Genomic DNA, 17,072 nt, shown 5'->3' with positions numbered 1-17,072 from the left:
AGAGTGATGGGAATCCCTTTCAACTGTGCAAGCCCTAGTATCAGCCTGGTGTCAACACTCAGGCTAGCAGAATTATTGGGCTGGTGACTACACATCATACTATAATTCCAGTTGCTAAAGTATGCTGGTTACTATGGGTGTTACCATGGTAAAAGCACTGAAATACTAACTACAGTAGTCCAATCAAAAAAATAACCCATTACTGAGCTGTATTATTAAATCATTGGGTTGGTACCATATGTTGGTTAGGTATGTTGCCAGTTTGATATGAACACAGAAATACTAGCTTTGTCACTGAAAAAAACAACTTTTTTTAGCTGCATTGTAACCACAACACTACAGTTCACTGAACACAGTCAACACAATGGAAACTGATTGTACACAGCAGAATTCCATTTTGCACATTTACAAGCAAGAAATTCTTAGCACATATTCTGCAAATGTTAGTATACAGTTTACTCTGTGGTGGACATATTTCATGTTTACATCAAATATCTTCAGTAAAATCCTGAATATAATGAACCCACTGTGATTGGCACATCTAAATATACCATCCAGGTTTTGTTGTCATAACAACGAAGGGTACCTCCTTGGATTGGCAACATTAATGTGACATTTCTATCTTTAGTTGCCATGGCTTCCTGCTCAGCATCTATGATATCCACCAAATCAATACCAGTTTGAACTGCAGTGATTCCCTTTCTACAGCCAAGAGTGAGATGAGCTCGGCTACCGACACCTGATGTTGGAACGAATTTGGATTTTTGGAAGCTATGAAATAGACTTTCATCGTCTGCTGTATTCTGTGGCTGCTGTCCACCTCGTTTCTCCCATGACATCACTGGAGCCTTAGTTTGATGATTGCTTATGTCATGCATGGATCCTTTCCCTCGACGACCTTTAGCTGCACTGATATACCGATTTATAGAGGTTTCTGTATCCTGCACAAAATCTTTCTCGTCTTCTTGACCCCATATTTTTTTCTGTTCTGGTGTCAATTTTAGCCGTACACCAAGTGTCCGTGGTGTCACAAAGAAACCAATTATTTGTGTTGTGAAAGCTTTACCAAGTGACTGCAGAACTCCTTCATGTTTGGCATATGTATAGGAGTCGGGTACTTTACCTCTGGCACAAAATTTGGCAGTGCAGTGCAGCATGTGTGTCCCAACAACAAAGGAATCAGCTGAAAAATAGGCATTAAAATTCAATGCTGCACTGGGATCTGTAAGACAAAATTACAAAATGGAAGATTACTAGTCAGTCACAACTCCTATATGCATTATAATCAGTGCCACTGTATACTAGTAGTCAAATGGGTTACTCCAGCACAGAATTCTGATTTTACTAGTACCACCGACAGTGACAAGAGTTTAATGCTACTGAAGCATTGGTATAAACATGATAAACATCATGGCCTTATCACATCCTCACATGTCCTACATTAAGACTGGTTGAATTTGTTGTAAACTGAACGAAGTAACCAATTACAACCACCTATCAATGTGTGTGTGATGGGTTACTACTGACAGGTACTGTTCATCCCTTCCCTAGCAGGAGATTTAGCTAGATTTTGGATAGAATTTGTCCGTTTGACTGTACGTTAGAAAGAGATGATAGAGAATTACTACATGTATAGTAACTAGACTATATAACACTTATTGTCATATCATGTGATATGTATTATCTATCGGTAGTTGTAATGACTGGACCTGTGTACTCTCTCTAAGCCAATTTAACTCATACACTGACAATTTCTAGTCACACACCAAAATCTGGTGTTCCCTTATCTCTTACTATGTGGTGACTCTCATGAAATCCCAGTTTTTCTCATTTTGACTCAGAACAAGAAAATGTGGCTATCATTAGAGGGCACACTGAACTGGACTATCAAAGTAAGACTTTAAAGTTAACACATTTGAATGTATTATTTTAAATCTAGTCTGGATACCAACTGTGCTTTGTAACCATATTCTGGTCAAAGTCCCTCAAACAGCACAGAAAGTTGTTCATCCAATCAGTGAACCCCAGCTAGTGTATAACAGTGTATAAGTAGCATCCTGAGCTGACAAATATACCATATTTGGACATAAATATACCATATTTGGACATTACATAACTGCCCCAGTAAACACTGAATTTATGAGGGACTGTGTTATTGGTTAGAATTGTGTGATTGATTAACAAAGACATGATGTTAATGACTGTGTGGGTGTCTGTGGATGAATTTTAAATTACATCTCAGGACTTCTAGAGCAATGACTTTGACTAGACTGTGAATGAAGGTATAAATCGTAACGATATTGTATAGGAAGGAACTAGACTAATTCACAATACACTTATCAGTAATTTAGTACATACAGCTTGAATCTATCACTAGTTTCACACCATCCCGTGAGTAGGCAATTTTCAACAAGTAAAAATTAAATTGAACAGAACTGTAAATATTATTAATAACTCTATAAATGTATTACAAATGTTTGCATTTATTCATAAATAAGTACAATTATATCATTGCTGTCTACAATCAAAAATATGTAGTGAAGAGTTAAAATGGAAAAGAAATTTGATGTTTAGGAAAACTATTGGTGCCAAAGAAATCAGACTGAGAAATAGAGACAGACATCAAAATGACCTAAAGCACTGTAACTATAAGAAATACGTGTTTTGACTTGAAATCAGGAAGTGCTTACAACTAAATAACATCATGTATTCAACAACAATGTACCTGATTCAGTTCAACAGTTGGTATGTTAATTTACAATCCGCCCTATGATCTATCTTTCAACATTAAGTTACCAATAATGTCCTAAGTTTATCCTTCACCTAAACCACTTGTTACAACCCTAACAAGAAAAATCAATAAAAATTGTTGGCTTTACTAACAATAAGGATACAAATATCTAAATCTGAAATTTATATAGATATGTGTTTATTCTTTATCAATCACTGGTAGTAAAAAGACTTCAAAGTTCAAATTTATGACCAAATTACTACCATCAACATTTGGACTAAATTTTGTACTTTTTTCAGATGTAACATTCCTGAAAGTAGTCTATTGGTAACATTCACTATAAAAAGGTGTGAGTCAGTTTAGTCAGTCAACGGAGGTCAAAGGTTATCTAGAGATCTTGTGATGCATGATGATGGCACAGACTATTAGTATTCCCTATAGAAAGGTGCGAGTCAGTTTTTAGTCTGTCAACAGGTCAAAGGTTATCTAGGGGTCTTGTTATGATGGTACATACTGTAGTATGTTACACTATTTGAGGTGATATGAAAAGACAAAAGTTACAAGTATAAAATACTAAATACCATTACTTTTACCACAAACACTAAAATTCTATAGTATTTTCTAATCAAACTTTTCCCATTTTGTCTCACACTGATGTCTCATTTCAATTCATAGGTCATAAAAACCATTATTTATATCTTCTCGTTGCAACAGTTCAAATAAATCTAAACTTTATTGTCATAATTTATTAGAATTGATCAGCAATAAGTAGGCGTACATTATTCTGTTTTTTTATTAAATTTAAAAAACATGTTTTGATACTATCCCTGGGCTAGAATTATTTATGGTGTGTTTACATTTGTTTTCACATCATGGACAGTATAGGTCACCTTATGGTACTCTTATGTTTCTCTTTGTTGGCACTGTAAATTTTATTATCGTTAAGCCTAACAAAAAAATATTCTGTGGTTCTGAATACACTCAATTTTAGAATAGGTGGGGTAGGTAGATTTTTTATTTCATTTTTTTTTTAATATTTTTTTTTTTTCATATGTGAGTGTCTAGGTCAGGTAGTTATGTTTTCTGTTGTTTTCCATTTGGTATCTGTGTTATTGGTTACTTTTCATCAGATGTACAGCCATTACAGATTGGAAGAACAGTTTTATGTTGTCTTTTTCAGTTGATGTCAGTTTCCATATCCACTATTTCTTGCGAGACTTCATAATTTTCATGATTTTTTTTTCTCAAATACATAAAAAAAAGTTTAGGGTCGGCATGAAAATCTATGTGGGGTAGGGTAACTGGAACCAAACAATTTTTTTTATTAGGCCTTAGGACAAAGTTGCAGTAAAATCATAATTTTAAATAATAATAATAGTAATACTATTTCTCTAGTATTTTATATTCATGACAGATGGTGGATCAATATATTATATCAACTGTTATTCCCCAATATTTTTCTTTGTTCAGCCAAGGAAAATACGATTTACTTTATGAGTCATAGTTACTCCGAGTTGCTAGATAAGTAGTGACAACTCTTAGGTCACAAGTAGTTTCTGGCTGAATGAAGAAAAATATTTGAGAATAACATAATTATACCAGAAGTGAGTGCCAGTAATATCAAAGAAGAATCGGAGAGAGTAATGGCCATTTTGAACGTTTTGACTCATATTTCGAACACATCAGAACCAGTGATGTAGACACGTGTTGCCATGAACAACCAGAGTATATATTCCATATTCTTTGTTCAACTTGGCTGGTGTATGGCATAATGTTAGTTCTACCTATTCACTAACACAATGCAAAATAATTAACATTTGTAGTGAGTCAATTCAACTTTTGCTCCAAACACAGCTTTGAAAATTTTACCTGAAACCACACTTCAGTCTTTGTCAACAGATTGACCTGCTATTCAGTACATGTGACCTTACTAACAAAGACTGAACTATGCAGTCAAAAATTTCAAGGTAAATTTTCAAAGTTGTGTTTGGAACAAAACTTAAATTCAATACTATGGTTTACCAACACAGATGACTTTCAATTTGAAAATTAACATTTGTATTAATTATTAAAAAATGAAATATTTACATATGGTGAATGCTAATTTTTTTTTTTTTTTTTTACACTTTTGGGTGTGGTTATTGTTGATGTATATCAGCTGACATACCAATGTCTGATAACAGGATTAAAATTTAGGTGATAAACAAGGTTTTTTTTTGGTAGAGCTACATATTCAGAAACAATTTGGTCTTGATGAAATACTGTAAAGTGGTTAATTATTTAGTGGCCCAGGGGTTTAATTTCTGCTTAATTCGCACATTGGCAATGAGTGCGAAATCAAAAACACCACTATCAATATTTTCCCAAGGGGTAGTACTGTCAAAGCCTGAGGTCTTTTTACATCACTTCTCAAGATACTCTACAACCAGGATTATTTTTCATTGCGTCAGAAAACAATATGAGATCTAAAGAATAACTCCTTATGGAGCTCTATTGATTACTGATAAGATAGCACTAGAATCGGGCATTGAATTATGGGATAGCCCTAGAATCAGGGATTGAATTATGGGATAGCACTAGAATCAGGGATTGAATTATGGGATAGCACTAGAATCAGGGATTGAATTATGGGATAGCACTAGAATCAGGGACTGAATTATGGGCCTTTAAACTTAAGTTGTAAAGTAATCATTGTAACATATAACAATGTGATACAGATTTTAGGACTCACCCCCGTGTACACACATCTTAAACCTGTCCACAAACTCTGGTATCTGTTGTAGACTCTTGTATACATCTTGTCCTTGTTTCCGTACTTTGGCTGAGTCAGTGTAGTTCAGGAACCAGCCAAAAAATAAAGGAATCATCGTCTCAAATGACTGTACTTTCTTTTGCAAAAGAGTGAGTTGAACATTATGTTTATTCCTTCTTGCTAACTCATGGGCATCAAATTTCCAAGACGTCTTGGGTTCTACTAGTACTACAGTATAGTTTTTCTGGTTTGCAAGATCTAGATAATACCTCATCTCCCAACCACGGACATTTGTGTTATCGATAACAACAACGTTGTGTTTTTTCTCACAACATTGCTTTGCAAATGCCTGGCACTTTGCATGGTCTTTCTGCAGATTCTCAGGATTGAAGACATATTTTCCATCAACCATTCTAAAATCATCAGCTGAGCAAATAATGGAGTCACTGTACGTTTCTCTTATCATTTCAGCAACATGTGTCTTGCCACTACCAGGAAGTCCACGCATAATAAACATAATATTGGATCTTTGGATAAACCTGATGGTTTTCGAATCGGTCAAAAATGGATAGTCTAACGTGGGGTCTGTTATTTTCTCTTCTTCCTCAACTTCAACTGGTGTTTGTTGAGCTGACATCAAAGGTGGTAAACATGATGATTTCACTTCCAATCCATCAATCTCCGTGACATCTCCATCAATTATGCCATCGTCTGTCCGTTTACGGTGTCTATAACGAGCCATTATATTAGGAACAACTTTTAAAACAACGTAGGCCAGACAGCAGGCGACACCTGTTGTAAACACGGCTATCTTAATAGTAGCAATCTGGTCGGTTCCCATGACGCTTGATTTTATTTCCGTGTCAAACTATGATATATATACTGGGGTTAAGTCTGTACGTGACAAACAGTCTCCCGTTGCCTTGGTGATTACAGCTGGCAATATGTGATCAATCGAAATGTAGAAGTTACTATGTGTGTTGCAATCACTGAGTCATTTCTGAAATGAACAATTAAGGTATAAATTTGTTAAATATATCATCGCTATATTTACATCCATGGCCAAACTAACATTGGGAATGTTAATCTTCCAATAATATAAATGAAATATTTATCTGCATGACTGCGTCACTAGGGCGATATACTAATTTATTCACCGACAGACATGCCAGACGCGAGACGTACGTACCTTGTTATGCTTGTTGTAGTTTCAGGATCTCTATTATAGGAACATGTATGGTAGATAAATGGCGCCCCCAAATTAAGAGGCGTACTTGCAATGTTCGTTTGTTTTTACCAGCTCTCTCTCCCTTCACGTCGTTTCCTACCGTACTTTCAAACAGAACAACTTTGAAATAAATTATTTGCTATGATATGAAATTGCGAAAGTTTGATAGAGGAGAAAGTCATACGTTTGGCGACAAACACTCGCTTCAAAAAACCTCATGCTTGAGAAATTAAACAATGAACAAACTAATCACTGGTCACTTGTGGTCAGAGTTCACTGCAAGGTCAAATGATAGTAAAGCCGGAAGAGACACATTGGTTTAGGGGGTTTGGAGGGTTATAACACCAGCTAATCAAATGAGTAACACATCTGATCAAGTACAATATATATTCGACCATTCGACTGGAACAGAGAGTGATGTATGTGTTTCAATTTTTAACGAATTGACATTGACGGGTCGTGAAATCACAAAACATGAGATTGAGAACCGGGTTAGTGGTGGGGACGTCGAACTTGAGTTAACCAAATCTGAAAGAAGTCACCAGGAGTGCGAACAAGGCAACGACTGCCAGGATAATTATGTTGACGACGAAATTTTGGAGAATTGGGTTGCATTTTCAGATTTCAGTGCAACTGAAGATAATCAGGTAAATTATAATCTTAAAATAAAATAATTACTTTTAGTATAAAGTGGTAATAGTATGTATTGATAGATTAAAAGTGAAACTGATAAGTCCCTGTGATACACAACATTTCACTTGTCTTTTTTTGTGTACATTTCAAACATCAAACTATACTGAAAGCACTGTCAATGTCTAATTCTCCCATTTTACTACTGGAGCCATATATAAAAAACCACAATTATTATTTTTTTCAATTTCTCTATTTTATTCAAATTTAATTTATGCGACTAGAAATAATAAATGTGGTTCAAATTCAATATACACATCTTTCTACAAGAGTTGGGATCACTGTGGATTTGAATTTTTTTAGGGATAAATATTTTTGTCTTGGGTAGCAAAATACACCTGAAAGTGATTTTTGTTGGTAGTCATACTGGAAATTGGGTTCTCCACAAAATGTGTACAACTTGATGTATGGAAATCTATGCAAGTTTTACCAGATTTTGTCACTTTACCAGCAAAGTTTGCCAACCTTTGATATGAAACATACTGCAAAACTCTGTTTCTTGTCAATGTGATATTTTTTTTAAAGTTCTATACTTGTGTGCAATTTTTCGGGGTTTTCTCAACAAAAAACTTAGATCAACATCTAAATCTTGATGAGTTCAGGGAATCAAAAAGTTGTTTTTAATTTGGCTTTAATTTTTCTATTTCTCAGTAATTTTGAAAGAGTAGATTCTGTAGTATAAGACGATTGAAGTAATCACTCACTGACCATTATGTCTATTTCACTTTCAATATTACAGCTGAGTTTTTTAAAGGGAGAAGAAATCAAAGTTATAAGTAAACCCAATGATGATTGGTGGTGGGCAGTCATCAATGACAAAAAGGGTTATATTCCAGCCAATCATGTGACAGATAAGAGCAAAGTTGAATGGGAAGCAGAGATGTGGCAAAATGAAGATTATTTTGATAGCTATGCAAATGTAGTAAGTTCTTTAAGAAATTGGAAATTTTACATTTTCTCAAATGAAAGCTGTCTAAAACTCTATGAGGGTGTAAGAATGTAGAATAGGTAAGGTGTTAGGGTTGTGTTTGAGACAGGGTGATAAACATTTGATGTATATGTTGTTCTACGTGTACGGTGTACGGTGTACGGTACGGTACGTATGTCTTGAGTACGAGTACGTTGATGATCACAGAGATCTCTACAAATGTAACAATTGACCAGAATCATTTGGGTAGGACCAGTAAATATGAAATGTTGTTGTTGTTGTTGTTGTTGTTGTTGTTGTTGTTGTTGTTGTTGTTGATTTTGTTGTTGGTGTTATTGAATTTACAAATATTGTACACATAAGTGGTTCATGTATACTTTTAGCAATCACTGATCTTTTCAACAGAAAATTCATTATGAAATGTTAAGTGATGATGTCCGAACTAATGCATACAGAGAAGCTATTGTACAGAATGCAGAGTGGTTGAAAGATAAGGTGAGACAATGTTTTTTTAAATAATTCATATTGGTAATGTACTTCCAGCAATTATTTCCAAGTTTTTCTCATCATTTCATTTCCTATCTCATATCAGATAATTTATTTTTTGATATCTTAAAAGAGTTTGGGTAAGTTTGTATATTTTGTAGATGTTATAGGATAGTTTGATTTAATTTGACTGTACGCCATACTGTGTATTCTGATTATCATTTGGACTTTCTGCAACTCCCTAGCTTGTTTGCAAATGTGACTTTCTGCAACTCCCTAGCTTGTTTGCAAATGTGACTTTCTGCTACTCCCTAGCTTGATTGCAAAAGTAAAATATTTAGATTTATTAATCCACAGGTTGTTTTGGACATTGGTTGTGGTACTGGAATCCTTAGTCTGTTTGCTGCAAAGTATGGCCAACCAAAACAGGTATAATGCAAAACTTTATTCATAAACAAGTTCTTATCTTCCACTTTTGATTGAGAAACAGACATGTTTTGAACAAATCACCTCTCCTTCTTCAGTGTCTCTGACAGAGGTGTTTATTGGACATATTTTTTGTAGAAAATATTGAAAACTCTCCAAGTGCCTCATAATAGACATTTTCTGAATAGTTTTTTACCTCTTCACATAGTATTAGATTTTCTCTCAAAGCAATGAAAGTTCCAAAAGTTATAAACAAACTAATTTATTCCTAAGTATACCCACTTGAAAGTTACTCAGAGTAATGTATTGTATTGTATTGTGCCGTTACTGTATTGTAACCCTTCCTATGTTACCCTTCATTGCCTTCAGGAACATAATATTGTTATACTTTCATTGTTGCTAGGATTTCAAATCTTCAGAGCTTTAAGTGTCTATATAGTATCCATATCTTAACATTACTCAAAATTAATGTGGTAGTCTATGAAATATAGTTCAAAGAAGAAACCTTTTTTACCAATAAATGTTGCGTAAATTAATAAAAAGGAATCAAGAACAAAAACAATGTTTTTAAATCAATTTGTTTGCAAAAGTGATTAAATAGACACCAGACACCAAGTGAAATGCAACATTTACTAAAAGTTGTCTTCAAAAAAAACCATAAAATAAAAAACAAGTGTGAGTGATGTAGATTATACCTAGCACTTTTTATTTCAAAATGATAGTTTGTTTATCATACTGGTATTACATGTACCAGTATTTTTGGATAATTTTTACTTCAAAGCATAAACATTGGCTAATGCTATGGATGGTACAAATATTGTGACCTGGGTTGAATGGGTATATAGGTGTATATCATGAGATGAGAATGCAATTGTATCATCAAGTCATTGCCATAGAGGGAGCTGTTGTATTAGTAGGAAATGAAACGCCACACTAACATGCCTATTTCAACCTATCAGTGTTTTATCTGTTGTCATGGATATGAACTTTGACCTCATACTCTCTACTGTCATTCATTTGTAGGTATATGCAGTTGAAGCCAGTGATTTTGTGAACCATACAGAAAAGTTGATTAAACAGAATGGATTTGCAGACAAAATCACCCTCCTTAATGGTAGAATAGAAACTGTCAGCTTACCAGAAAAAGTGGATATTATCATCTCAGAATGGATGGGAACTATGTTACTGGTGAGTTACTATGGCAACAGTTGTAATATGTCACCAGGTTTTAACAATTGGTGAAGGCAAGAAGTAGGCATGAAATTATCTGATAATATTCAAGTTATCACTTTCATTTTAAAAATGTTTCCTTGATATAGATCAGCCATATTTCTGTGTTGTTCATAGCAACCATAAGTAGTCATAGCAACCATAAGACTTTTTATTGATTGTTTGGATGCTTTATAAATTACATAATCACAACTTTTGGAAACCCTTTGAGTTGAGTTTCGTTGAGACCGTTCAGTTTTTAATTGTATTTCTACATTTAAATAGTTTATACAGATAAAGAAACATTGCATGCTAGTTTCAACATTACATTTCAAACTGAAAGAAATAGTTCATGGTAATATTCATGAAAACCTTCTCATCCCAAAACATTCCAACTTTCTCTCCTGCCCCTATGGTACAATCTACCGATAATATTGACACTGACTATTTGTTTCAGTTTGAGTTGATGATTGAATCAGTACTACTTGCCAGGGATTATTGGCTCAAGGATACAGGTGTAATGTGGCCATCAGACGCATCACTTTATCTTGTACCATGTACAGCTGCACATGAATACAAAAAAGTCAAATTTTGGGATAATGTTTATGAGTTTGACTTTTCTTACCTCAAGTAAGTCCAGATGATCATCTTATTATTAACCAATCATCATACATTTCTGACACTTTCAGTAGTGTGAGGTTTTATCTCTTGGAACGCTTATTCCCAAAATGTCAGCTACTTTTATAGGTATTTTGTTGGTTTTATAACCAGCCATCATCATCATAATTGTATTACTGCATAGTTAACATTTGTTTGTTTCAGCATTGCTGTTTGTTATATTCCTACTTTTTGTCATTACTGGTAGTAAATATAAATTCAAGTTTGGAAAATTTTATCCGGTGAAGTTATGACTACTTTCTGCCATCAAATCATTGATTGTGTCATCATACTGGCTTATTGATAATACATATTATTTCATATGTACCAATGATTACTTACACAAGTACACACACATACTAGTGGTATTTATGCCTACATGATAATACATATTATTTATGTACCAATGATTACTTACACAAGTACACACACCTACTTGTGATATTTATGCCTACATGATAATTCCTTGTGTACAAAATCACATGAATGCACTGTACAATATTTACAGAAATGTGCTGTTTCTTAAGAGTATATGTAATAATAACAGAACCCCATGCTGTGTGAGTTCCAGTGTTGGTACTCAGGTGTTTTCTTCTGCACTTTCACTCATTACGTCTGTGAAAGTATGACCACAAAGAACAACACTATAAGTTCTCCTGCAAAAACCCAGAATACACACTACACTTTCACTTACTAGTCCTTGAAATACCCAGAATACACCACACTTTTACTTACCAGTCATGAATACCCAGAATACACCACACTTTCACTTACTAGTCCTTGAAATACCCAGAATACACCACACTTTTACTTACCAGTCATGAATACCCAGAATACACCACACTTTCACTTACTAGTCCTTGAAATACCCAGAATACACCACACTTTTACTTACCAGTCATGAATACCCAGAATACACCACACTTTCACTTACTAGTCACGAATACCCAGAATACACCACACTTTTACTTACCAGTTATGAATACCCAGAATACACCACACTTTTACTTACCAGTCATGAATACCCAGAATACACCACACTTTTACTTACCAGTCATGAATACCCAGAATACACCACACTTTTACTTACCAGTCATGAATACCCAGAATACACCACACTTTTACTTACCAGTCATAAATACCCAGAATACACCACACTTTTACTTACCAGTCATGAATACCCAGAATACACCACACTTTTACTTACTGGTCATGAATACCCAGAATACACCACACTTTTACTTACTAGTCATGAATACCCAGAATACACCACACTTTTACTTACCAGTCATGAATACCCAGAATACACCACACTTTTACTTACTAATCATGGGGTTCTGTCTTATCATTTTCAGGTCATTTGCTCAGAGTGAATTTTTTGATAAACCAATTTTTAATCATGAACTAAAATCTGAAGATTGCTTAGCTGTTCCTCAGACAGTATTAGATCTGAACATGAATACTGTACAGATTCAGGACCTAGAGGTATGTTTACAGTCTATGTGATAACGTGAATACTGTACAGATTGAGGACCTAGAGGTATGTTTACAGTCTATGTGATAACATGAATACTGTACAGATTCAGGACCTAGAGGTTTGTTTACTGTCTATGTGATAACATGAATACTGTACAGATTGAGGACCTAGAGGTATGTTTACAGTCTATGTGATAACATGAATACTGTACAGATTCAGGACCTAGAGGTTTGTTTACTGTCTATGTGATAACATGAATACTGTACAGATTGAGGACCTAGAGGTATGTTTACAGTCTATGTGATAACATGAATACTGTACAGATTGAGGACCTAGAGGTATGTTTACAGTCTATGTGATAACATGAATACTGTACAGATTCAGGACCTAGAGGTATGTTTACAGTCTATGTGATAACATGAATACTGTACAGATTCAGGACCTAGAGGTATGTTTACAGTCTATGTGATAACATGAATACTGTACAGATTGAGGACCTAGAGGTATGTTTACAGTCTATGTGATAACATGAATACTGTACAGATTCAGGACCTAGAGGTTTGTTTACTGTCTATGTGATAACATGAATACTGTACAGATTGAGGACCTAGAGGTATGTTTACAGTCTATGTGATAACATGAATACTGTACAGATTGAGGACCTAGAGGTTTGTTTACAGTCTATGTGATAACATGAATACTGTACAGATTCAGGACCTAGAGGTATGTTTACAGTCTATGTGATAACATGAATACTGTACAGATTGAGGACCTAGAGGTATGTTTACAGTCTGTGTGATAACATGAATACTGTACAGATTCAGGACCTAGAGGTTTGTTTACTGTCTATGTGATAACATGAATACTGTACAGATTGAGGACCTAGAGGTATGTTTACAGTCTATGTGATAACATGAATACTGTACAGATTGAGGACCTAGAGGTATGTTTACTGTCTATGTGATAACATGAATACTGTACAGATTGAGGACCTAGAGGTATGTTTACAGTCTATGTGATAACATGAATACTGTACAGATTGAGGACCTAGAGGTTTGTTTACAGTCTATGTGATAACATGAATACTGTACAGATTGAGGACCTAGAGGTATGTTTACAGTCTGTGTGATAACATGAATACTGTACAGATTCAGGACCTAGAGGTATGTTTACTGTCTATGTGATAACATGAATAGTGTACAGATTCAGGACCTATAGGTATGTTTACAGTCTATGTGATAACATGAATACTGTATAGATTCAGGACCTAGAGGTATGTTTACAGTCTATGTGATAACATGAATACTGTACAGATTGAGGACCTAGAGGTATGTTTACAGTCTATGTGATAACATGAATACTGTACAGATTCAGGACCTATAGGTATGTTTACAGTCTATGTGATAACATGAATACTGTACAGATTCAGGACCTAGAGGTTATCTGATGTTCTGGGTTGTCACATGACTCATCAATGGAATCATGTGACAAAAGAATGGAATCCCAGATGTGTGAAAGTTGAAAACAACCAACGTCTTTGTTGATATCAGAATTAGACTTCCTGATATAGATAACTTCATTTACACCACGTACAAACCATAGACAGTGGGTGGAGGGTATATGTACAAACCATAGACAGTTGGTGGAGGGTATATGTCCAAACCATAGACAGTGGGTGGAGGGTCTATGTACAAACCATAGACAGTGGTTGGAGGGTCTATGTACAAACCATAGACCCTCCAACCACTGAGTGGAGGGTCTATATACAAACCAACTTTGGTCATTGTCAAGTACTTTGTATGTTGAACTTTTGAACTTTTGACTTTCTTTCAGGAAATTGAGAGAGATTTTTGTTTTGAAATCAACCAAAGTGGTGACTTTCATGGCTTTGGTTCCTGGTTTACTGTCAAGTTTAATACCATGCAGTCAGATAGTAATTCTGTTGTCTTAGATACAGGACCATTTCACAGGTAATTGAGGTATCAAATATAGGGGAGGTGGGAGGGGGGGGGGGTGCTGAAATATAAATCAAGCTATCAAATATAGGGGAGGAAGTTATATATACATCAAGCTATCAAATATAGCAAAGGAAGAGGGAGGGCTAAAATATGTATCAAGCTATTTAATGTTGAAGGTGGGGAATTGTTCAGTGATTAGTTTAACATCAATTTTAGAGTCAATGTTCTCTCAAAGAAGACTACATAAGAAAATGTATTGGACAAAACATTCTTTGAATTTCAATATTGATATTTTTATCAAAGTATTAACAACTTAGGGATAGATTTGTTTTAGATGTCTGATTCAGATTTTATTTCAAACAAAGATAAAATAACATAAAATGGGGGGTGTACAAAATGAATTTATTTCACTGTATGACCGTAGGAAAAAATAACTGATTTAGCCATCTCAGTGTTTTTATTTCTGTATATTAATGAGTACTTTGCATATTTTGGGCTTTTGTTCTTATCAGATTGATACACTGTATATTAATGAGTAATTAGCATATTATTGGGTTTTGTTCTTCTGTCAGATTGACACATTGGAAACAAGATCTATTCATGATGGAGGAACCAGTAGAGGTTGCTATCGGTGACAAGATTACAGGAAGTGTTAGCATAAAGCGCAATCCTCACTGGAGAAGACATCTCAAAATTATCTTCAGATATAAGATTTTATCAAATACCACAGATAATGTAAAGGTAAGGATGTAGAAATGATACTGTTATTGCATTATGTAGAGAACTAAAGTGAAGCTACAACAGAAATATTGAAGGGTCGCCGAAAGACTGTACATATCATACACATTTTATGTTCCCCAAGAACAAGTTAGATTGATAAGAAACAGGCTTCCCAGATACCACTCATTACAAATATAAACGACATGATCCGACCCCTACTGATACACAGACACACACACACAACATCCTTGGAACAAACAAGCTATTGAAAGTCATCACATTGCAGGCTCAGATTTTGACACATACTAATTGAAACTAGAATCTGAGAACTAGAATCTCAAGAATTTGAGTCTGCTTGCATGGTTCCTCGTGGCAACGTGTGTATACATACAGTGCCTGCTTGTAGTGGTCTGTGAGAAGTCTGTGTCTAAATTGTTTTTGGAACGTAAAATGTGTATGATACGCACAGTCTTTTGGTGACCCTTCGATATTTCTGCTGTGGTTGTAATGTTAATAAAGACAAGGTGAACACTAGAACAGAATGAACACTTACTTTAGAAAGACATAAAAGTTGACCACTCCCACTACACAGGGAGCAGGAGCCATATATTTTTTGACTACTTTTATGTTAAATAAAGATTGTAGCAAAGCAGTCTGAACATTAAAACCTAACAAGTCCTCACAGTGATTAGAGAATCAAAAAGTGACAGCAGGCAAAGTTTCAGTTTCTTCTGACAAATCTGGAGTAATGTAGAGGTATGGGGTATGAAAGTAGTATGCATCTAAAAAGTGAAAAGTATTGATTTATTAGAAAATGAATGTAATATGTTATCATTTCAGGATTATGAAAAACTGTTTCCACTCTGGAGATAGGACTACAAGATCCATCCTGTATGGTAACCATGGAAACAGGATTATCTTCTAGCCCTGTCAATCATCACTATTGCCATGACTACAAGAAGTTTAGTTTACAAGAGAGATCATAAGGTCAGCAATATACAAACTGAACAATCCAAAATTTTAAGAGTTTTCGTTTTTTAAAGTTTTTTGGGTACTTTCTGTTTTTATACTTTCTAAATTACTCTCCTAAACTTTTGTTTTGTTGAAGACTTCTTCATTTTTATTTTTTCACATTTTGATAACAAATCAATTCAGATAATGTAAAGACTTGTTTCAACAAATAGTGTATGGTGCCCTCTATGGTGACAACTGTGCAAGGCTTGTGGGGTCAACAGCGACTTTGTGTTGTGGGATTGGATAAAAACAGGCAGATGAACCATAGCTCTTGGAGGGGAAAACATCTTGGATGAACAAATGAAGTCATATTAGTATAAACACTATTACAAAATCTAAGGCCAGAGAACATCAAAATACAAACAGCAAAATAGTACAGTGATAATGACAGCCAGAGTGTGCTTTAGGGATGGTTTTAATAGAGAATAGAGAACACAATGCTCATTTTGATCTTTTGTGTACAATTTTTGATAACTACAGAAGTTTTGTTTTCATTATTACTTTTTGAATGATTATGTCAATAATACGTTACACTCCTTCTCAGGTTAAAAAGTATCAGTGACATAACATAATTACGGACAACACACGAGTACTAGTACTAGTACACACAACACACAATGTATATCAATGCATGAATTTTACAATAATGGACAACACACAATTATTAGTACACACAACACACAATGTATATCAATGCATGAATTTTACAATAATGGACAACACACAATTACTAGTACACACAACACACTATGTATATCAATATATGAATTTTAGACATAAACACAACACAACACAT

At 34.6% G+C, this 17,072-nt stretch overlaps 2 protein-coding genes across 2 annotated transcripts; one reads left to right on the top strand and one right to left on the bottom strand.

Annotated features, from left to right (window-relative positions):
• Positions 1-352: 352 nt before the first annotated feature.
• Positions 353-6,324, bottom strand: LOC144450944 (2',3'-cyclic-nucleotide 3'-phosphodiesterase-like). Its single transcript, XM_078141704.1, has 2 exons — positions 5,463-6,324; positions 353-1,222 (listed from the first exon to the last, which is right to left on the bottom strand). Exons 1-2 carry the CDS (start codon positions 6,322-6,324, stop codon positions 498-500), a joined length of 1,587 nt encoding a protein of 528 aa, XP_077997830.1. The 3' UTR covers positions 353-497.
• A 743-nt stretch (positions 6,325-7,067) lies between these two features.
• Positions 7,068-16,335, top strand: LOC144450943 (protein arginine N-methyltransferase 2-like). Its single transcript, XM_078141703.1, has 10 exons — positions 7,068-7,358; positions 8,141-8,323; positions 8,735-8,824; positions 9,173-9,244; positions 10,265-10,429; positions 10,908-11,080; positions 12,463-12,592; positions 14,418-14,554; positions 15,115-15,283; positions 16,103-16,335. The coding sequence occupies exons 1-10, from the start codon at positions 7,068-7,070 to the stop codon at positions 16,133-16,135; spliced, it is 1,443 nt and encodes a 480-aa protein (XP_077997829.1). The 3' UTR covers positions 16,136-16,335.
• The last annotated feature ends 737 nt before the right edge of the window (positions 16,336-17,072 follow it).

Source organism: Glandiceps talaboti, chromosome 20 (genome assembly GCF_964340395.1).
Source record: "Glandiceps talaboti chromosome 20, keGlaTala1.1, whole genome shotgun sequence".
Classification (NCBI taxonomy): domain Eukaryota; kingdom Metazoa; phylum Hemichordata; class Enteropneusta; family Spengelidae; genus Glandiceps; species Glandiceps talaboti.
The sequence above is the reverse complement of the archived record's forward strand: the minus strand, read 5'-3'. Positions and strand labels throughout refer to the sequence as shown.